General features: G+C 43.5%; 1 protein-coding gene across 2 annotated transcripts in view; it reads left to right on the top strand.

Annotated features, from left to right (window-relative positions):
* The window catches only part of LOC122813157 (influenza virus NS1A binding protein), a 462,133-nt gene that overhangs the window by 85,046 nt on the left and 354,842 nt on the right, over positions 1 to 22,245 (top strand). For both annotated transcript variants that reach the window (XM_044085313.1, XM_044085312.1), the window contains exons 5-6: positions 16,950 to 17,025; positions 17,445 to 17,618. In XM_044085313.1, coding sequence (XP_043941248.1) covers positions 16,950 to 17,025; positions 17,445 to 17,618 — 250 coding nt within the window. The remainder of the gene's footprint in view (positions 1 to 16,949; positions 17,026 to 17,444; positions 17,619 to 22,245) is intronic.

Genomic DNA, 22,245 nt, shown 5'->3' with positions numbered 1-22,245 from the left:
CACATGTGGCACTTTAAACTCATAGTTGCCATAGTCCTGTTGTAGTAAAGTCTCTCAGACCCTGAATCTCTTGAGCATTATGTGACAGTGGTTTAATCTAGTTAATGCCAGGTAATTATGCCCTTGCACTTGGCATGGATCAGGCCAGATATCAGTAAAATGCCCCGTTTGGGATGTACCTCACTAAACCTAGTTTAGAGCCCCCAAGGTTCCTAACTAAAAAGGTCAAAGGCCTGAGGGCCCTGAGCTACCAGAGGCAGTGTCCCTTCACTGCCTTATAGACCTTTTAAGGGCAGCTCTCCTCTCTTCTCACGTGCATGCTCTTGCTGTCTCGAGCACTGCCATTAAAGATTTTGTCCAGTATATCAATCAATACTAGAACCAGTGAAGAGACATGCATTTTCAAAAGATAAGACCAAGCAGAAGATCTCTAATCCCTCCCTACATATTAAGAGTTGGAGAATCATGGGTAAGAGGAGATGAGTACTTGGGAAATTCGATCTGCCAAGCAGAGCATGAGCAGATTGTGTAAATTGCTCCTACAGTCATAACTGCAGTGGAAATTCTGCTGCAAGCAGTGTTCCAAGTTTTGGGCAGAGTTTCACAACATTAGATGTTCATGTTTCATTATTGCAGTCATCACACTTGGGTTATCTGCCTGCAGGTAGCCCTCAGTCGGCCCGAATACCAGAGACTTGGTATTTCTGTGTCTGTTATTGTTGCTTCAGGACTGACTTCAGGTCGGCAGGGGTATAAAAACAGGCAACTGGCGTCATTACATCAGTCTTTCTTGCAGAGGAGCCCGAAGCAGAAGCAGTTCGCACAAGTGCTGGTCGGCTGCTTTTTTGTTTCTGAATTGAATCCTACTGAAGTCTTCTAAAGCCAAGTACCCTGTTGGGGATCCTTTTTTCTTGCTCTAACAGATGTCAGAAAAAGTTAATTCTCACCTGTGGAAAGCAAATACCACACCGAGATTTCCATTCTTACTGCGTCGCCTGTTTAGGCCAAGACCACGACATACCTCGCCATCAGTTTTGTGCTTTGTTCAATGCCTGAACTATTGATAGTCTGGCCCTTGTCGCTAAATACCTTCTCTCTCTCTGTCTGTCTCTCTCTCTGTCTGTCGCTCTGTCTGTCTCTCTCTCTGTCTCTGTCTGCCTCTCTGTCTGTCTCGCGCTCTCTGTCTGTCTGTCTCTCGCTCTCTGTCTGTCTCTCGCTCTCTGTCTGTCTGTCTCTCTGTCTGTCTCTCTGTCTGTCTGTCTCTCTGTCTGTCTGTCTCTCGCTCTGTCTGTCTCTCGCGCGCTCTGTCTGTCTCTCGCGCGCTCTGTCTGTCTCTCGCGCGCTCTGTCTGTCTCTCGCGCGCTCTGTCTGTCTGTCTCTGTCTGTCTCTCTCTCGCTCTGTCTGTCGCTCTGTCTCTCTCGCTCTGTCTCTGTCTCTTGTCTGTCGCCTGTCTCTGTCTCGCTCTGTCTGTCTGTCTCTCGCTTCTGTCTGTCTCGCCTGTCTGTCGCCTCTCGCTTGTCTCATTCTGTCTCGCGCTCTGTCTGTCTCGCGCTCTGTCTGTCTCTTTCTGTCTCTTCGCTCTGTCTCGCCTGTCTCGCCTGTCTCGCTCTCGCCTCGCCTGTCTCGCTTGTCTGTCTCTCGCTTCTCTGTCTCTCGCCTGTCTGTCGCCTCTGCTCTCTCGCCTCTGTCTCGCTCTGTCCCTCTGTCTCTCGCTCTGTCTCTGTCTCTCGCTCTGTCTCTCGCTCTGTCGCTCGACTCTCTCTCTGTCTCGCTCTCTGTCTGTCTCTGGCTCTCTGTCTGTCTCGCCTCGCTCTCTCTCGCTCTCTCGCTCTGTCTCTCGACTCTCTCTCGCTCGCTCTCTGTCTCGCTCTGCCTCTCGCTCGCCGCCTTCTGTCTCGCCGCTCTGTCGCTCGCTCTCTCTCTCTCCATATTCCAAAGTGGCTTCGGTAAGCCATCAACTACAGATCTTTCGAAAAAATGTAAGGATAAAGACTGAGAAGACAGGTCCAAAACTGCGGATGCTTCCATTGAGCTAGTCGCCAATTCTCAGTGAGGTGCTTTTGCAGCCCCTGATGCCCACTTTGGATTCTCAGGCTGCTACTGACACCCATTCAGAGTCCGATATGCCGCGAGACTCTAATACGGAACCTGTGGATGTCTCTAACTTGGATGGGTCCAGTGCTGCTGTGCAGGCACTGGTTTCAGAGCAAGTTCTTCACATTACTGATATTCGACACAAACCGACTTTCATGTTTTCAGTTCGGTCTAAAACTACCGAGTTTCTAAGGCCAAGAGTACAAGCTACACCTAAAAAAAACGACGCCCCAAACTCTAGTACCTGCTTCCTTGCCACAACATCGAATGCTTAAAATGGCAGAAGACCTACATACTTTTAAGAGCATTTCCACTGGGAATGCCAGGATTGTACTCTGTCCAAAATGACTCCATTTTTAGATTTGCCACAACGTAGACCTTTAGCTATTCCTCCTGTTCTGGATGTTGTGGATTATGTCTTTATTGAATCCAGTCTAAGTCCTGATACTTTACCCCCTGCTCCAAGGAAACCAGACTGGTACTACAGAGTCCCAATTTCTTTTCAAAAGTCCTACTGCTGATCCAGAGGTAATTTCCCAGGGGCCTAAAGGTATAAAAGCAACTACAGCTAGGAATCCCACCCCTTTGTACAGGGATTCCCAAGCTTTAGACTGCTGGGGTAAAAAAGTATACACACCTGCAACTCTTGCCTTTAGGGCATTGAATTGCCAGTTTCACATGCTGAAATACCACCAACATATTATGGAACTTATTAAGCAAAAATGATCTACAGTTACAGACTGTGCAGAAAATAATTTACAGGAGCTTATGCATTCTGCAAGCCAAGTCCGCAAGCATAACTTTCAATGTGGCTTTGATGCCCTAGAAGCATCTTGCAGGGCAGCAGTCACTGGTTATGTACTGAGAAGGCATGCTTGGCTTAAGGAGCAGACCTTGCCAGATCATGTCAAATCAAAATTACTAGACTCTCATTTGACCAAGGACAATTATGTTTGGCGCCAAAGCAGAAGAGGTTCTAAAAATATGGAAGAAACAGCTAAGTCTATGCAGACAAAGATTTTTGCAAGTGCAGCCTCCAAGATTCAGTAGGCATTGCCCCTCGAAACATCGGTCCTTTCCAGCCCCCTTAAGGCCATCTCAAACTAGACCCAGGGGAAACCGACCCCCCCCCCAGATTAGTCTCGAGGTATGCAGAGATCTAAGCAATGGAGTACTTCAACTTCTAAAACAGGGAGTGGCTGAGCCACCCCCTTACGGAAAGAATTTACAATGACAACACCACTCCTCGCCTCTGCCCAATTGCTCGTGCCCCTAGGAGGAAAACTTGCCCATCGTGCAAATTGGACCTCCATCATGCAAACTGGACCTCCATCACCAAAGACTGATGGGTCCTCAACATTGTATCCCAGGGGTACAAATTTTGCTTCCACTCTCCAACCCCAAAAGGGTTCCCAGACCTTCTTCCAAACTAGTGGGCAGAGGCACAAAACCCAAGTTCAAACCCTGCTCTCCATAAGGGCAATTCAACCTGTTCTGCAGAATAGATAGGTCAAGGGTTTTATTCCAGACTTTTCCTGGTATCCAGGAAAGAGGTCACTTGGCGCCTAATCTTAGATCTTTCCATTCTAAACACCTTCCTGGTGGTACCAAAATTCAAAATGCACACCCTTCAGCAGCAGCTTCTTATGCTGTCCAAAGATGCCTGGTTAGCCACCCTTGATCTAAAAAGCCTATCTGCACATCCCTATCAGGGACTCGTGCAGGAAATATGTACGTTTTCAGGGCAGGATCTATGCATTCAGTTCTCTGCACTTCCCTTTAGCTTATCAACTGCTCCCAGAGTCTTCACAAAATGCCTGGTTCCAGCCATTGCCTATTGCAAAGATTCAAATTTACCCATACAGGAAGATTGCTTGATTCAGGCAGACTGTCAGGAAAAGCTGTTGCAGCACCTAACATTTGTAAAGAACCTTCTAACCTCCTGGGGGGTACGATATATTGTTGTGACTTTTTTGACTTTTCCTGGTTAGGGGGTCTCCACAGCGGAACTCAGGTCCGCTAATGATTGGCAGTTGATTTTTACGTACAGAGTTGCCAGCCCTGACGCACAACCTTCAACGAAGGTACGCCCATTCACGCATGTCTCCACGCAGAAGATGCTCTGAGTCGAACTGGACAGCATCTTACTGTGAAGCGACAACGCTACCGCAGCACCACCACCACGAAAAGAAATCAAAACTAGTCCCCAGTCAAATGATTGTATTCCTGGGAGCAAGCTTGGACACAGCATCCCAGATGGACTATATCTGACAGGCTACTTCGCTGAAATGGCCACCAGAACCCAGGTATCTGCAAGGAAAACCCTGCAGGCCCTAGGGTTCATGGCTTCTTGCATTCTACTAATTCCTTATGCCAGACTGCATATGAGGAAACTTCAGTGGTACTTAAGTCTTTGGTGGCAACATTCTCAGGACCTGGAAACAGTCGTACATATCATACCTTTTCTAAGGACAGAGTTTCTTTGGTGGGCAGCAGCATGCAACCACAACAAAGGACTTCCCTTTACTCAACCCCACACCGCCCAGACCCTAACCACAGACTCAGACTATGCCTGGGGGGGGGGGCACATCTGGATGACAAGTGCATTCAGGCCCACTGGAGCCCAAGTCCAATTCATCTGCATTTCAACAAAAAAAGATGCTCACTGTTAAGCACACTTGATAGCTTTCAGATCCCCACTCTTGCCAGGACCCCTGCTAATAAAAACAGAACACCACAGTTATGTGGTACATCAACAAGCAGGGAGGAACCCACTCTGTAGGCTAGCCATGGCCCTGTGGAACATGGCCTTGGACATGCATATTTATCTGCAAGCTCAATTCCTGCCAGGCAAACAAAGCTCTCTGTAGTGGATGACTTGAGCAGAAATCTTTTAGACCCACGCGAGTGGCTATTAGACCCCAGCACTTTCAGCCTTCTAACCCAGAAATGGGGGACCCCAGAGGTGGACCTTTTTGCACTGCCACAGAGACCAAATTCTCCACCAGGACACCTCACAGCAGGGCCTGGACTTTCCTTCCTGTAGGTAAACTTCTGTCTATGCTTTTCCCCCACTCTCTTCTCAAGAATATTACTCAAGATAAGACAGGACAGACAAAGGCAATCCTGATTGCTTCAGACTGGGCACACTGGCACTGGTACCCACTACTGTGCAGCCTGTCACTGGTGCCACCATGGTACCTACCCCAGATCCGAACCCTCATTCAGCAGGAGGAACAGATCTTGTATCTGCAACTGCAAACCCTGAATCTTGCAGCCTGGCTTATTCCTGGAATTCTCCCCCCAGTGACCAGCTTAAGCAAGCAGGTGCTGGATGTCATTCTTGAAGCCAGAAGACCCAGTGCAAGGAAATCCTATGCTGATAAGTGGAAATGGTATTGTTCCTGGATTCATTCTAAATGAGAGGACGCAGCACTGCCCTCATCTCTAATCTTGGATTGCCTAGCAGATGTACTCCACAGAGGCCTATCCTTCTCCATTAAGATCATGCAGCTCATTTAAAACACTGAGTCCACCTCTCTTCTTTCACCCTGTCATCAAACCATTCCTGAGAGGGGCAAACAAGGCCACCAAGGAGAGCCCCCACCCCTGCTTTGGGACCTTAACTTTGTACTGGAAAAGCTCACGCCACACACACACGCGCACACACACACACACACACACACACACACACACACACACACACATTTTTCATGCTGGCAAGGTCTCCCTCAGGACTGACCCTTCCTTTATGCCTGAAGTGGTGTCCAGTGTGACTCTCAACCAATCTGTCCATTTGCCAACCTTCTTCCCTAATCCTCAAAATAAAATTGGAAAGCATCCTGTACTCCTTGGACGTGCACAGATGGCTCAGAATATACCGTGATAGGACTAAGCCCTTCAGGAAATCTGACCAGTTACTAGTCTGTTTTGCACCAGAGGCTGAGGGCAAGGCCATTTCAATCCAGTTTCCAAATGGATAACAAACTGTATCCATTTCTGCTACAAACACCATGGGAAACCAACCCCTCAGGGGGTCAGAACGCATTCCACTAGGGCAACTTCTACCTCTACAGCATTCCTCAGGGGAGTCCTACGAGGGAGGTTCTGGAAGCTGCTACCTGGAGTTCTGTTCACATAATCAAGCATTACCACTCTATCTTTTCCAAATCCAGGGTGGGTTTTGCAACAGCAGTTCTGCAGGGCATACTAGCCAGCCCCAACTCTTGACTGCATCCACCCATTCTTCAGCTTTGGGAATCAACCCAAGTGTGATGACTGCAACAGTGAAACACTAAGAACATAGTACAGTTGTGTGCACTTACCATGAATGTAGAGGTTAGTGTATTCACTGTTGCAGTCCTGGTTTCCCACCCTCCAGCCCCTCTGTCTCTCTTGCTGTCTGTTACTCACTCGCCCCTTATAGGGTTATTGGTATTTACTTTTTACTGGTGGCATTTTTCCCACCATAGCTTGGCTCCTGACATTTGGGGCAAGAAAAACTAATGAGGTCTGCTGCCTGTTTTTATACCCCTGATGAGTTGACGTCAGTCCTGAAGAGACAGCATCCAACGCAGAAATACTAAGTCTCTGGTATTCAGGCCGATTGAGGGCTTACTTGCAGGCAGATAACCCAAGTCTGACTGCAACAGTGAATACTGAATGCACTCTAACATCTACATTCATGGTAAGTGTCCAGAACTTTTCTTGTTTCACAACGTTAGTTTCTTGGTCTGAAATTGAGTTTTTTGTGTGCTTGGAACCAGATGCACCCTTTGAGATCTTAGGATATTGGCCATATAGAAAGGAGATTGCAAAGTGATGAAAATAGGGCCAGCATACATGGTGGTGATTAGGCCATACCCAGTTTCTACTTGTTTGACATCTGAGTTTTAAGCACAATGCATGTTCTTACCTCTGCAGTATTTACTCCTGGGATATCCTGTCAGGGGTAACCAAATATCTGGCCAGAGTACCATAGCCTTTACATTTTCTGGACACCATGTATGCCCTACATGTGAGAGGTAAGGTACATGTGACATTTGAGCACCTAATCTGCAGAACATATTTGTTGCCAGTTCAAACACTACACTTGAATTCTGTCTGCAAACTGTTTAGAGTTGGTTGTACTACCAGGCTTTCTACAGATAAGTGCCCTGTTGCATGACATTAAGAACATAGTATATTCAAAGGACTACAATAGACCAGCTGAGCAGAACAGCACTTCCCCCAAGTGGCAACTGTACAGGGAGGGAAATGGGGGGAATGTTGAAAGTATATCTGCCTCCCACACTTTCAGATCAAGCAATTCTATTCCTTAGCCCCACATCCAAAAAAAGCTTAGCAGCAAACACTGTGTTTTAATGGAAGAGCAAATTCCTATGACTTTTCCCTTCACCATTGATCCTCAAGACCAGTGAATGCAGTAAGAAAGTGCACACTGTTATGAGGGAGGCCAGAAAGAGTTATGGTGCTGGTACCAAAGGAGGAGCCTTCTACCTACTGCAGTGTGTTCTACAGTACTTGGCATAGCTGTTTTCATGCAGGCTTGGCGTATACTTTTATACTGGTCTGTCCTAGCTTGTCTACTGTCCTGGGACTAAATTAATGCTAGAAAAACTGACACTACATTTGAACTAACAGGCTTGGCCCACCTAAGTAATCTCTCAAGAATGACTGTAGTCTTGATTGCAGGCACTCTGGTGCAAGGAACCCTTTTGATCTGTTAAAATGGGGTTACATTATGCACTTCTGTCACTGCCTCTAAGAGAAACTGAAGTGTCGCTATGTATTGATCCACCAGTCTCCCTTGTTTCCCATGGCAAGTGGCTAGAATCCAGTGAAGGGAGGATGTTCATGGGTAACTGAGGTACTATATAACTGTAAGTACTTGTCAGCTCTTTGTGGACTTTGCAGACTCCAAGAAAGCTTTGTTTGCTTTGAGATGGTAATCTAAGTGGGTACCCCATTGTATTGTTTTCCTGCCATAAATTCAATAGTGGGCAGTTAGAGCGGAAACAATTACTCCACTAGCATAGCTGCCTCTGTAGCCTTCCTAAATGGTCACGGCTACTGGCATCTAATAGTGGCCACAGTCTTCATTGCACAGATATTTCTAGTCACTGCAGATAGAGACTCCTCTAGAGCAGGGTTTACTTTAATTCTGAAGGATGTATTGCCTTCATTCAGTGTTAACCAAGTTCATGAAAGTCTGTACGGAGATACTTAGTGTCATCCCAGAAGTTAACAAATGCAAGAATGATTTCCAGAAGAATGCACGTTATCAGCTTAACATTAATGTAGATGCTGAATGTTTTCACTGCTGTAGTCCAGTTTTCCAACCAACTTCCCATCTTCTGGGATATATGGGACTTTGTGGAATGTCAGTCCCCCAGCATTTTTGTTTGTGTGGTTAATGGGCATACCAATAGTAAATAAAATTGTTCCTCCTTGGAGTCGCAATTGACAGCAACCTAAAATTTGATAAAACACCTCGCTATGTCAAAATGGTCCACATTAAGCTGTACCTAACCAAGGCCACTAGACAGTCCATAGGTAGGACTAGTCTTAGTCTATTCTTTACCCTTCTGTATGTCTCACCAATATTCGCTAACCTAAGAAAATCCAGAGCAAACCAGAGAAGATTTGCTACTGAACCTCCCGTACAGGTTGCATCATAGCACAGCAGTTGATAACTAAATTGGATTGAACTACCATCTCCTATCCCTCTACCAACTAACTTTCTTTCCATCTTCCCCCATCCAGACAGCTCTCCAACACTCACTCAGGCTTAGTGCAGCCCTACTCAAATGAAAGGCCGCTAAGATCCTCCAGCAAAACTACCAATCAAAGTAACTAAGTCTGATTATTTACTGTAACTTCTATGCTCGGACCCAAATATCTTGAGTCCTGTAATTCCATGCCTCAGACAATGCTAAATTCTAGCAACACATACATATTTAAACTACTGCCTAAGGAACACTACTGTCGTTGCTCCTGTGCTAATCCAGGCCGATCATTCTGTCCTTCCTTATTGTTACAACCAAGATCTCTCTTCCCTTACAATACTGTCCTTCCTTATTGTTACAACCAAAATCTCTCTTCCCTTACAATAAACTCTAACATCCAAACTGTCCCCTCACACGGAATTCCAATTTCTCTCCATCTCAAGCTCTCTAGTGCTCCTATTTATCTACTTATCTCAAGCTTCCTACAGTTTCATCTTATTTTTTCCTCCATGTACTTCACCCAACTATTGCCTTTGCTATCCCTGTTAGTTGCTGTGCTTGTATTACTTGTTCTAATCAACCATATGTTTGTTCATATACCATACATGCATCTCATAAATATTTGCCACAAACCAAATTGATCTGATTAGTCATGTCTCTGTGATGGCCCAAGCTGTTTCATGCAAGTTTGTTAGCTTTCTTTTTAACGCAGCAACTGAAGAAATCAAAACCGTAGCCAAGCTTTGACCAAGTTTTTCAGCTAACATTTTTGACTTTATTACTCTCCCGGGGTTTTATTTTTTACTGTTTACTACATGTATTTACTAAAATTATGTATTCTTATCTATTTTTTATATTGTTTGTAATGTGTTTTTGTAATTCAGTTTTTCTCCTCGGGCTTCCACTGAAAAAGTGCCACTGGCCCAGTCTGATATCCCTGGTAAACAAATGTAAAATGTCTCGGGTAAGCATCCTTGCTAGTCTGTGTCTGAATGACTTGCTAGAAAGAGCAAGAAAGTGCAGTCCTCAATCTTCCTTGATACTGCAGTGTGGAGTTGCCCTGGGGGAGGGTAGAGCGATGTGGATGTGCCATTGAGATGGTACATAAGGTTGCTTTAGGGGAAAGAGGTGAGCTGTGAAATTCTGGCTGGTTGTAGGGCTACAGTTGATGCAGTGACTGCGTTCTGAAATCTACAGATGTTCTTCATCTCACATTGCTGCAGTCCTTACACTTGGGTAGTCCGCTGTCCTCGGTCGGCCCGAATATCAAAGTATTAGGCTGACGTCGGTCAAGGCGCTTAAGACTGACATCAGGACATCAGGGTACAAATGCGCATGACCGACGTCATATCCTCTGTCTTTTTTGCCGCATGGTCCGATGCAGAAGCAGCGTTGCAAGTGCCGTTCGGCGTTCTGAAATTTTTCGAATTCGGAGTTTCAGACAGAGTCAAAGTTGGCTAAGTACCCCGTTGGGGAATATTTTAGTTTTTTCTTGCCTCAGTGGTTTACCGGATGTCAGAAAAAGTGAATAACTGTATTTCTTGTGGGAAACAGATACCGCATAGGGACTATCATACTTTGTGTATTCCTTGTTTGGGGCCTGAGCACGACGTTGTTGGGTGTCGCTTTTTTGCTAGGTTCAATAAGCGCACTATTAAGCGAAGGTTAGATTGTGCCAGGTTGGTCTTCGGGAAGCGGTGCAATTATAATATGCCGCCGGATGCTCCGACGCCCGCTTCTTCGAAGAAGCGCAAAGACAAAGCAGCTAAACCCAGGCAAGAAGAGTCGTCCGTACCGGACGCCGGTTCTTTAGAGGCGTTAGTGGAACCGGTGGTTCCGCCGGAGGCTTCTCTGGAGTCCCAGGGGGAGACTTTGATATTGCAGGATGTGGCCTCTCAGGAGGCAGGTCAGGCTGAAGGGGCTTCTCAGGTTACTGTACTCCCCTCCCTTCCTAGGGTGGTTAGGCCCTCTCCTTCTGTTTCCAAGGCTTCTCCCAGAGGCAGGCCAGGTTTAGCTTCAGTTGGTGTCACCCCTAGTTCTTCAGGATCTGTGCCCAAGAAGCACATGCTTAAAATGGCAGAAGATTTAATTACCTTGATTAGAGGTTCTTTGCCCCCTCCTGATAAGAGGCCTAGGGTGGAACCAGAGTTGGGGAGTTTTGAGCAGGCTTCGGATGTTTCAGAGTCTTCGGCTGAGGACTTGCAGGAGTATTCTCCTTATTCTGATTCTGATGTAGATGATTCTACTCCTTCTGCTTCTCCTCCAGAGGGTTTTTCTTTTTCAGAGACTCTTCATTCCATGAGGGAACATTTTAAGTGGGAAGGTCAGGACTTCTCTGATTCCAGGAAAAGGCTTAGGGAATTTTGCTTTTACCCCAGCATAGGCCTTTGGCTATACCTCCTGTTCTGGATGTTGTGGAAGATGTGTTTGCAGAGGCTTCACTTAATCCTGATTCTTTGCCTCCTGCTCCTGTTAAACCGGACAGGTATTACAGGGTGGCTGAAGCTCATAAATATCTTTATAAGAGTCCTAGGGCGGACCCAGAAACTGTTAGTCAGGGACCTAAGGGTGTCAAGGCCTCTGTTGTAAAAAATCCGGTTCCTCCAGATAGAGGCCAGAGCTTTGGATAGATGGGGAAAGAAAGTCTATACTTCTTCCACCTTAGCTATGAGGGCTTTGAATTGCCAGTTTCACATGTTGAAATATCAAAACTATCTTCTTTCTCAATTGAAGTCTAAGGTAGATGCTCTGGCGGAAGGCATTGAGTGTAAAGAATTACAAGATTTGGTACATGTCTCTGAACAGGTGGGTAAGCATTCTTTACAATGTGGTTTTGATGCTGTACAGGCCTCGTCTAGGGTGGCTGCCACTGGGTCAGTTCTTCGCAGGCACGCCTGGCTGAGGGATCAGAATTTATCTGACCATGTTAAGACAAGGATTTTGGATGCTCCTTTACAGTCTGATGTGGTGTTTGGTTCACCTGTGGAGTCAGTCTTAAAGAAAATGGAAGACAAGGCTAAGTCTATGCAGGCTGTTAAAGATTTTTTGCACGTTCAGCCTCCGAAGTTTAGTAGGAATTGGCCTGCTAAGGGGTGGACGTACCCTTCTTATGATTCAGTCTAGGGGTAGATCTAGACGTGGTAGGGGCAGAGCTCAGGGCTCTTTCAGACCTAGAACGGGGAGTTCACCTGCACAGTCTTCGGGTGAGGGCAGGGGCCAGTCCTTTCGTAAACAGGCCCAATGACCTACCTTTTCAGCTGCCAGATCCTTCTTGCCTGGCAGCACCTTTGGGAGGAAGGTTGGCACTCTTCAAGGAAAATTGGAGTTTGATTACCCAAGACAGATGGGTATTGGATATCATACACCAAGGTTACAAGTTTTATTTCCATACCTTGCCTCCTTTCAAAGGCATGCCAGACGTTCCTCCTCAGCAAAGACTAGAGGCTCACAAACAAATTTCTCTGCTGCTTCAAATAGGGGCCATACAGCCGGTCCCTCTGCCAGAAGTGGGCCTAGGATTTTATTCTTGCCTGTTCCTAGTACCAAAGAAGGGGAACACGTGGAGACCAATTTTGGATTTATCTATCCTCAACACTTATCTGGACATTCCCAAGTTCAAAATGTTGACGTTACAACAGCTTTTACCTCTGCTGGGCAAAGATCACTGGATGGTGACTCTGGATCTCAAGGAGGCTTATCTTCATGTTCCTATCAGGCTAAGTTGCAGGAAGTATCTGCGTTTTCGGGCTGGGACTTCTCATTATCAGTTCTCTGCATTGCCCTTTGGCTTATCTACTGCGCCCAGAGTGTTCACGAAGGTTCTGGCTCCAGTGATAGCTTTCTTCAGGCTAAAAGGAATACAGATCTATCCTTATTTGGACGATTGCCTGATTCTGGCCCAAGGAAGGACGAACTTCTTCATCATTTACAATATGTGATAGCAGTGCTAAGATGCCTGGGGTATTCTGTGAGCGAAATAAAGTCCAGTCTAGTACCCTCTCAGGACATGTGCTTTCTGGGTGTGAGACTGAATACAGCATCCCATATGGCCTTTTGACCCCGGACAAACAAAAGAATCTTTCTCTTTACTTCCATCAATTGTCTCATCAGTCCAGGCTGACTGCAAGGACAGTCCTTCAAGCCTTGGGGTTCATGGCATCTTGTATTCTGGTGCTTCCCAATGCCAAACTGCATATGAGGAAGCTACAATGGTATCTCAAAATGTATGGACACAGCACTGCCAAGATATGGACACTGTCATTCAGATAATACCTTGCATTCAAAAGGAATTTTTGTGGTGGGCTCAGGAATGTCACCTAAACAAGGGACTCTCTGTGACCCGCCAGAGGCGAGTCAGATTCTAACGACAGATGCCTCAGACAAAGCTTGGGAGCTCATCTAAATGGAAAGTGGGTACAAGACACGTGGCCTGCCAGACTACAACATCTACATATCAACTTGAAGGAGATGTTAGCAGTCCAATTTGCATTAATAGCTTTCAAGGATTTACTTCTTCCAGGGCAGGTGTTGGTTCTAACAGACAACACAACTGTCATGTGGTACATCAACAAGCAAGGGGGAACACATTCTTATCCTCTATGCAGACAAGCAATGATTTTGTGGGAGACTGCTCTCAGTTTACAGCTAAATCTTCAGGCAAGGTTTCTGCCGGGAGCACAGAACTCCTTAGCAGATGTGTTGAGCAGACGAATTATGGATCCCCACGAGTGGAAATTGGATCCTCATGCATTTCAGAAATTGACAGTGTTATGGGGAACTCCAGACATAGATCTGTTCGCTTCTCCACTAAACTACCAGCTGCCAAAGTTTTGCACAAAAAGGTTTCATCCCACAGCTTGGAAGGTGGATGCTCTTTCATTCAATTGGAGCAATCTTCATGTGTATGCCTTTCCACCTCTGCCTCTCCTTCCAAAGGTACTCCTAAAGGTCAGACAGGACAAGCCAAAGATGATTTTAATAGCTCCAGATTGGCCTCGACAGCACTGGTACCCATTACTGAGAAGTCTGGTATGGGAGCCTCCATGGCCTTTGCCTTGATTCCACACCTGCTGTCTCAGGAGAACAGTCATTTACTCAATGTCAAACTTCACTCTCTTCACCTAACAGCCTGGCATATTCTGCTTTAAACCCTGGAGGGTCTCAGCTTCCACAGCAAGTTTTGAATGTTATTTTGGAGGCCAGAAGGCCTAGTACAAGGAAAGTGTGCAGATAAATGGAAGAGATTTTTATTTTGGAGTACAGCAAAGGAATTTGATGTTTCTAAGCCTAATTTAAGTGTGGCTCTTCAATATCTTGTTGAGTTACTGGACAAAGGTTTGTCCTTCTCTTCTATTAAGGTTCATGCTGCAGCAATTTCTGCTCACTATGACTGTGACCCACCATTGTTTTCTCATCCTTTGTTTAAGCAATTCCTTAGAGGGGCAAAGAATTTAAGACCCCCGTAGAGCTCCTACTCCTGCTTGGGATCTCAATTTTGTGTTGGAGAAACTCACTCTACAACCTTTTGAGCCTGCAGCTACTGCCGAGTTGAAATATTTATCATGGAAGACTGCTTTTTTTTGGCCATTACCTCTGCGAGAAGGGTTTCTGAATTACAGGCCCTTATGGCGGTTGAGCCTTTCTTAATTTTCCATAAGGATAGGGTATCTTTACGTACTAATCCTTCCTTTATGCCTAAAGTGGTTTCTAGTGTGGCTTTAAACCAAACTATTCATTTGCCTACTTTTATGCAAACCCCAAAATAAAGGGGAAAAGATTTTGCACACTTTGGATATACACAGGCAGTTGCGATATTATTTGAGCAGAACTAAAGGGTTCAGGCAGTCTCAGCAGTTATTTGTTTCATTTGCTTTGGGTTCTCAGGGCAAGCCTGTGTCAAAACAAACTATTTCTAAGTGGATTGGGTTTTGTATTGCTTTCTGTTATTCCCATCATGGTAAAGAGGTTCCAGCTGGGATTAGGCCTCATTCCACTAGGGCTACTGCCACTTCTACAGCTTTTTTAAGGGGGGTGGCAACTAAAGATATTTTGGAGGCAGCTACTTGGAGTTCAGTGCATACTTTCTCTAAGCATTACCACCTTCCACTTTACTCTAAATCTAGGGCTGGTTTTGCCACTGCAATTTTACAGGGCATTTTGGCAGCCCCTACTGCTTTATAGTTTTGCCATCCTCCCTTACCTCTGCTTTGGGATTCTACCCAAGTGTAAGGACTGCAGCAATGTGAGATGAAGAACATAGTATAGTTTTGTACCTACCATAAATGTAGATGTTCGAAGATCCACATTGCTGCAGTCCAATTTACTCCTCCCTCCTTCCCTCTGTAGTTAGAGGCAGTTGTGTGGTTTGGGTTGTGAATATTGTGGATATTGTATATATTGTACATATGATTAGTGCAAGGGTGGTTGGTTGTTTTTTGCTGTCTTTTGGTTTTGACCTTTCTTTTTAGGGTCTTCTGACATCTGGGGCAAGAAAAGACTTGAGGATATGACGTCGGTCATGCGCATTTGTACCCTAACGTCCTGATGTCAGTCTTAAGCGCCTTGACCGACGTCAGCCTAATACTTTGATATTCGGGCCGACCGAGGACAGCGGACTACCCAAGTGTAAGGACTGCAGCAATGTGGATCTTCGAACATCTACATTTATGGTAGGTACAAAACTGTACTTTATGGTACGTTGATAATGCACCTTGTACGTACCTCATGTACTTGTTCTCCAAGCAAATCAAATCTACCGTTATGGGAAGTGCACTTTATTTCTGTATTGCTGGCTTCTTTCCCTAATCCTCAAAATAAAGGGGAAAGGATCCTGCACTCCTTGGACGTGCACAGACACACATTGCTGGCTTGCCTTGATAGTCTTGAAGCAGTTTGCCATGCATGCGGTTAAATAAACTATGCTCGAATAACGCATTTTCTTCTTGGGTCCATAAAAGTTATTGCAGTGTATTAGAATTTTAGAGATTCGAGCAAAACCTTAATACCCCAAAAATTAAAGAAACTCTACCTTAGAACTCGGAACACTTTTTTGTTTCATTAAATCTTTTTTTTAGTTGCTGCCATTTGCAGTTATGTTTCTTACTACAATGGACAAACAACTCTTTTTCTTGTGTTGATATTTTGCTAAACTTACTGTTATACATTACTTTTATCATGTAATTTTCATTTATATTTCTACTGTGGAGCTTCTCATCTGGGCCTCTGCAAGGGCTATTGCCCAGTCTGAGCATCCCTGCCTACAAAATTTTAATGCCTCAAAAGCACTCCCAAGTGCTGCTTTTACAATTTGAATGTTTCTGTCAAAATGGTGGATGATGGGGCCTGCCTTGGTAATGTGATCTTGTTTTCTTGTTTTCATCCCTTCTTCCCAGAATGCATTTAAAGTCCTTTGAGTCGTGCTAGACATAAGGAAGTGGTGTTTTCTCATGCCATTAAGGTAGAATGGTGGGAATGTGAAGCACTGTCCCCTAAACGCACTTTCTGCAACAGAGCTACTTCTAGTTATAATAGTTTGACTATTATAAATAACCAACATTTAAAACTTAGCATTTTAATACTGTTACTGCTTATGAAAATTTGCCAGAAGAGGTGACAGCTGCCTTTTAAACCCCTGATTGATCTAATTGATTCTTTTTTATAAGAAAGGGAAGTGTTCAGTTCTCTCTGCAATAACAGTGGAAAACAAGTTCCACGGCTTTCTTGTCTCGTATCTGCTGCTGTGTTCCTGACTTTAGCAGAATTGCTCATCTGACAGTAGTACCTGATAGGGTGAACTACAGGCTTAAGTGTCTGATATGTCATGCAGGTGAAGACTAATTCCTCTACAAAGTATGTGAGAAGTTGAACTTTAATTTTCTTGCACTGGAATGAAAAGTGAAAGCTCCCCTACTTAAAGTTTTAAGAAGTATAAGCAGGTTTCTGGTACCTACACAATACTGGAACCACATTGTAGGGAGAAACGAAACTTAAGGATTGAGTAACACTAAGAGTTTTCCTTTAAACTTAGTAATGCAGTGGTATTTTTACTGCAGTAGGAATTGTTGCCTTTAATGTTTTTATTTGTTTTTTTCTTTTGCGTTTTTTTTTTTGCTCTGCTGTTGCTGTAGGTTGAAAGCTGATAAGGAACTAGTAAAAGATGTTTATTCTGCTGCCAAGAAACTAAAAATGGAACGAGTAAAGCAGGTATGGTTAACTTGTGAGTTTGTCATTAAAGGTTGCAGTGTCAAACATTACATTTCCTTGTTCAGATAAGTGTCTTGGATTTTAATTCCTATGCAGTGAAGATGGCAGATGAAGTTAAAATTTGTGCAATAATGAAAATTGTACTGTCCAGGTCATGGTCTATTTGCCAAATGTCTGACAACTTGGAATTTAAGTCAAGGTTGATAATTTTTGGGTTAAGTCTGAATTTACATGAGCAAGCAACTTTCAACAGGTTGCTTAAAACTGTTTAAATAGTATAAACTTTTAGTGGGTTATGTGTATATAGTGTGTATGTAATAGATTTGCATATTTATATTTTTATGATTACACGTAATTATGTACATGCATAGTGTATTTAACTATTTCTTGCTCTTTCCTTTGTGTGCCAACTTTCTTAGGTTTGTGGAGATCACTTGCTGTCTAAAATTGAAGCTCAGAACTGCATCTCGTACAGGCACTTTGCAAGCTGCATGGGTGACTCGCGTTTGTTGAGTCAGATAGATGCTTACATACAGGAAAATCTGTTTGACATTTCTGAACAGGAAGAATTTCTTAAACTGCCACGGCTAAATGTAAGCATAAAGGGTTTTCTCTAATCTTCTGTGATGTAGCTGCTTTTAAGGGTCTGCTCATGGAACGGTTCAAAAATAGTAACTTGATCAATGTTTAAATTTAATCAGTTCTGAGAGTATTATCCCCCTGTTACTTTGAAGTAACCATGCTTGTTTGAGTCTAAGGCCTTTTGTTCAGTTTCATACCTTTGCTGGTCTGAATTTGGGTCTGGCAGCAAATGCCAAATTTGTCCATAATTTGTTTGAAGGGGGGGGGGGTCCTCCAGAAAATTGCCATACTAATTTACTCTCCTAATGTAGTACTTCTATAACATGATTTCTGCATACAAACTAACACTGAAAGTATTCCAGTTCCAATAAGGCAGTATGTAACAGTTGGTGACGGCTAAGTCACTGTAAAAACGTTCACCAGTCCACCAGGTAGCAGAATGTACTTTTAATAAACGACAATTGAAAAACAAGTTGAGCGCTTTCATCTAAAAATAATAGACTTCATCAGAACACTTTGCTACAATAAAATGTGACTTGTATACTCTTACACATGCTTCCAATAAAATAATTAAAATCAATTGGCTGAAAATTTTTTAACCCTTAGACTGCTACCTCTCAATACTGACTGATATATACATACTTAAAAACTATTGTGGATGTTATAAGAATTGTTCTTCCATAACTGTATTTAGAATCCTGACTGTATAATAGGAATGTAAGGACGATTCAACAAAGCATTTATAAAACAGATGTTGCCACAATATAATCAGCATATGACTGTGAAAACCCCAGTAATTAAAATTGTATTCCTGAATGGTAAATACTAAAATCTGCTATTATGCACCCTATAAAGTGTAAAGTGCAAAATGTATAGCAAATAGTGTGGAATACCAAGATGTGGAATATAAAGTGCATAGTGCTTTGTGCAAAAAAGGATATGCAAAATACAAGATGCAAGGTATAAAAATATAAGGTACAAGTTGCCAAATATAGTTGCCAGATGTTAAGATATAAGATATGAATAATAAAATATGCTATTTAAAAAGTAGGGACTTTGGGAACTTTTTTACTTTTGGATGCAACTAAATTCTCCCTATCATCCAGCATAGGTTTTATGGATATATAATCGTTTAAACCAGGAGAGACAGTCGCATTTAATTTGATTTGCCACCATACCTCTCTTTCACCTATTTTTTTCTTTAGGTTGTCCCCCCCTAATATTAACATGTACAATTTCTAAAATACCAAATAAGAACCTATCGCAAGTCTTGCTGTCCCTCAAATGTTTGCACAAGGCATTTTTTTCATCTCCCTTTCTAATGCAATAATAGTGGTCATAGATCCTGTTGCGGAGACATCTCTCCGTTTTGCCTACATAGTAGGAATTACATTTGGTGCAGGTTGCCAGGTATACTAACCCAGATGTTCTGCAATTTCCTTTCTTAAAATTTATAACTGTGTAATTTGTGTCCTGTAATGTTATTAAGGATCTATGATCAATATAGGTGCACTGATTGCAATTTCCACACTTGGTCGTACCCTTTGTGCCATCTCGTGAAGCTACTCTGTCATTTTTCTTTACAAATTCCATCTTTAAATTGCTTGCATTGCTGTACACAAATCTTGGTCTATCCCCCATTATATTTAAGATGTTCGTATCTGCACTGAAAATATTCCAGTGTTTTTCCATAATTGCCTTGATATCATTAGAGTTATGCCCATATTGGAGTATACATGCCCCTCTGTATTCATTCTCTGTAATCTGATTCCCTTTTGTCTGACCTGTAAAGATCTCCTCATTTGAGCCTAATATGGCCTGATATCTAGTATTTCTATTACTCATAACATACTGTTTTAATTCAATAATTAAACTGTCGGGGTACCCTCTCTCTCTGAACATGTTTCCTATCAGGTTTAGTTCAATTTCCAAATCTGATATTTCTGAGGTCATCCTTGCCGCTCTTATGTATTGACCTTTTACTATACTTTTTTTCTGTTTATATGAATGACAACTGTTGTAATGAAGATATGAGTTGCTGAATGTATCCTTTCTGTATATTTTTGATGTGAGTCTGTTGTTATTTATATTAATCTCTGTATCTAGGTACGATATAGTTGTCGTACTTGAATTGGTGGTAAATTGCAGGTACTCACACCTGCTGTTTAAATATACAATGAAATCTGATAATTTTTCAACACTCCCTCTCCAGATCAAAAACAAGTCGTCCAAAAATCTGGTGTATAGATCTATATTTTTACACCAGTCACTGTTAAGTATGTATTCTTTCTCCCAATCCAGTAAAAATAAATTGGCAAATATGGGGGCGCACGCCGCCCCCATAGCTACCCCTTTAGATTGTCTGTGATACTCCCCTTCAAAATATACATAATTGTATTTTAATACGATGTCTATAAATTCCATGATTAGTTCTTTTCTAACATGGTCAACAACTCCTAAGGCATCAATGCTGTTGCTAAATCTACGTAGGCCTTCTTCAATGGGTATACATGAGGGGGGGGGGGTCCTCCAGAAAATTGCCATACTAATTTACTCTCCTAATGTAGTACTTCTATAACATGATTTCTGCATACCCGTGTGTCTGATCAGCTTCCCCATCACCACCACAAGCCTTTGAAGGTTCCACCACTTGAGTGTTTAGTAAATCACTGATCTGGCATCAAATGGCATGCAAACCATATTCAGTTTTGTGTACTCAGTTTGCTAACTTTTTTTCTTCTACGTTCTATTAAACATGCTGATTGGTAGTTGCTCAAGTTGTCTTTAGGAGTCTATAAATGCTTTGCCCAGAGATGGACTAAATGTCATCCAGGAATGGTTCTCTGCTGTATGTCTGTTGCTTGCTGGGATACGTGCTTGTGTTCTCGCCACAGCTCATAGAGGATGTGTTAAGGTGGTGTCAGGAAATGAATTTAAGTTGGTGGTTTTAATATATTAGGTTTGCTATTTTTCTGTGTTGCGAGTTAGATTAATTCCCTTATTTAATGTAGTGCATTTTTCTTGGGTAGTGCATGACTGAATTTAAGTAGTACAAGATTAACAAGGCTATCAAAGTTTAGTTTGAAGGTTACTGAAATGGACTCCCCGTAACCATTTTAGTCATTTTGTTACAATAAAGTGAAAAGCAAGACTTTAAAAAAAAAAAAAATTCTAAGCATTATTCAATTAAATATATTGCCTGCATTGTAGACTCCCACATCTGAATTTGCTTGAACTTTAAGCAGCCACAGCAAATATTTAACACTTGGTCACCTGATGAAGCCTAGGTATGTGCAGGCACTGCCCCTTCTCACAAGTGTCTTAAGTTCAACCCTGAATGCATAGATCAACATCTCCATAACTGTGAGGGAAAGGAGTTGGCCCTCACAGTGAGTAGTTTTTAGATGTGCAGTCTGTGTTTAAAAATGGCCAAGGGGAAGTAGTGAAGGGGAAGTAGTGTGGTAATACGTGTTCTAAAAGTCTGATGTTCTTCATCTCACATTGCTGCAGTCCTTACACTTGGGTAGTCCGCTGTCCTCGGTCGGCCCGAATATCAAAGTATAAGGCTGACGTCGGTCAAGGCGCATTTGACTGTCATCAGGACGTCGGGGTACAAATGCGCATGACCAACGTCATATCCTCTGTCTTTTTTGCCGCATGGTCCGATGCAGAAGCAGCATTGCAAGTGACGGTTGGCGTTCTGAGATTTTTCGATTTCGAAGTTTCAGACAGAGTTCAAAGTTGGCTAAGTACCCCGTTGGGGAATATTTTAGTTTTTTCTTGCCTCAGTGATTTACCGGATGTCAGAAAAAGTCAATAATTGCATTTCTTGTGGGAAACCGATACCGCATAGAGATTATCATACTTTGTGTATTCCTTGCTTAGGGCCTGAGCACGACGTTGTTGGCTGTCGCTCTTGTGCTAGATTTAATAAACGCACTATAAAGAGAAGGTTGGATTGTGCAAGGTTAGTCTTTGGGAAGCGGTGCAATTATAAAATGCCGTCGGATGCTCCGACGCCCGCTTCTTCAAAGAAGCGCAAGGACAAGGCAGTTAAGCCTAGGCCAGAAGAACCGTCTGTACCGGACGCCGGTTCTTTAGAGGTGTCGGTGGAGCCGGTGGCTCCACCGGAGGTTTCTTTGTGTTCCCAGGGTGAGACTTTATTATTGCAAGATGTGGCCTCTCAGGAGGCAGGTCAGGCTGAGGGGGCTTCTCAGGTTACTATACTCCCCTCCCTTCCTAGGGTGGCTAGGCCCTCTCCTTCTGTTTCAAAGGCTTCTCCCAGGGGCAGGCCAGGTTTAGCTTCAGTTGGTGTTACCCCTAGCTCTTCAGGAACTGTGCCCAAGAAGCATATGCTTAAAATGGCAGAAGATTTGATTACTTTGATTAGGGGTTCCATGCCCCCTCCTGATAAGAGACCTAGGGTGGAGCCTGAGCTGGGGGGTTTTGAGCAGGCTTCAGATGTTTCAGAGTCTTCGGCTGAAGACTTGCAGGAGTACTCTCCTTATTCTGATTCTGATGTGGATGATTCTACTCCTTCTGCTTCTCCTCCTGAGGATTTTTCTTTTTCAGAAACTCTTCATTCCATGAGGGAGCATTTTAAGTGGGAAGGTCAGGACTTCTCTGATTCCAGGAAAA

The sequence above is a fragment of the Protopterus annectens genome, chromosome 10.part0 (assembly GCF_019279795.1).
Source record: "Protopterus annectens isolate FY-2018-M chromosome 10.part0, PAN1.0, whole genome shotgun sequence".
Lineage (NCBI taxonomy): Eukaryota > Metazoa > Chordata > Ceratodontiformes > Protopteridae > Protopterus > Protopterus annectens.
The sequence above is the reverse complement of the archived record's forward strand: the minus strand, read 5'-3'. Positions and strand labels throughout refer to the sequence as shown.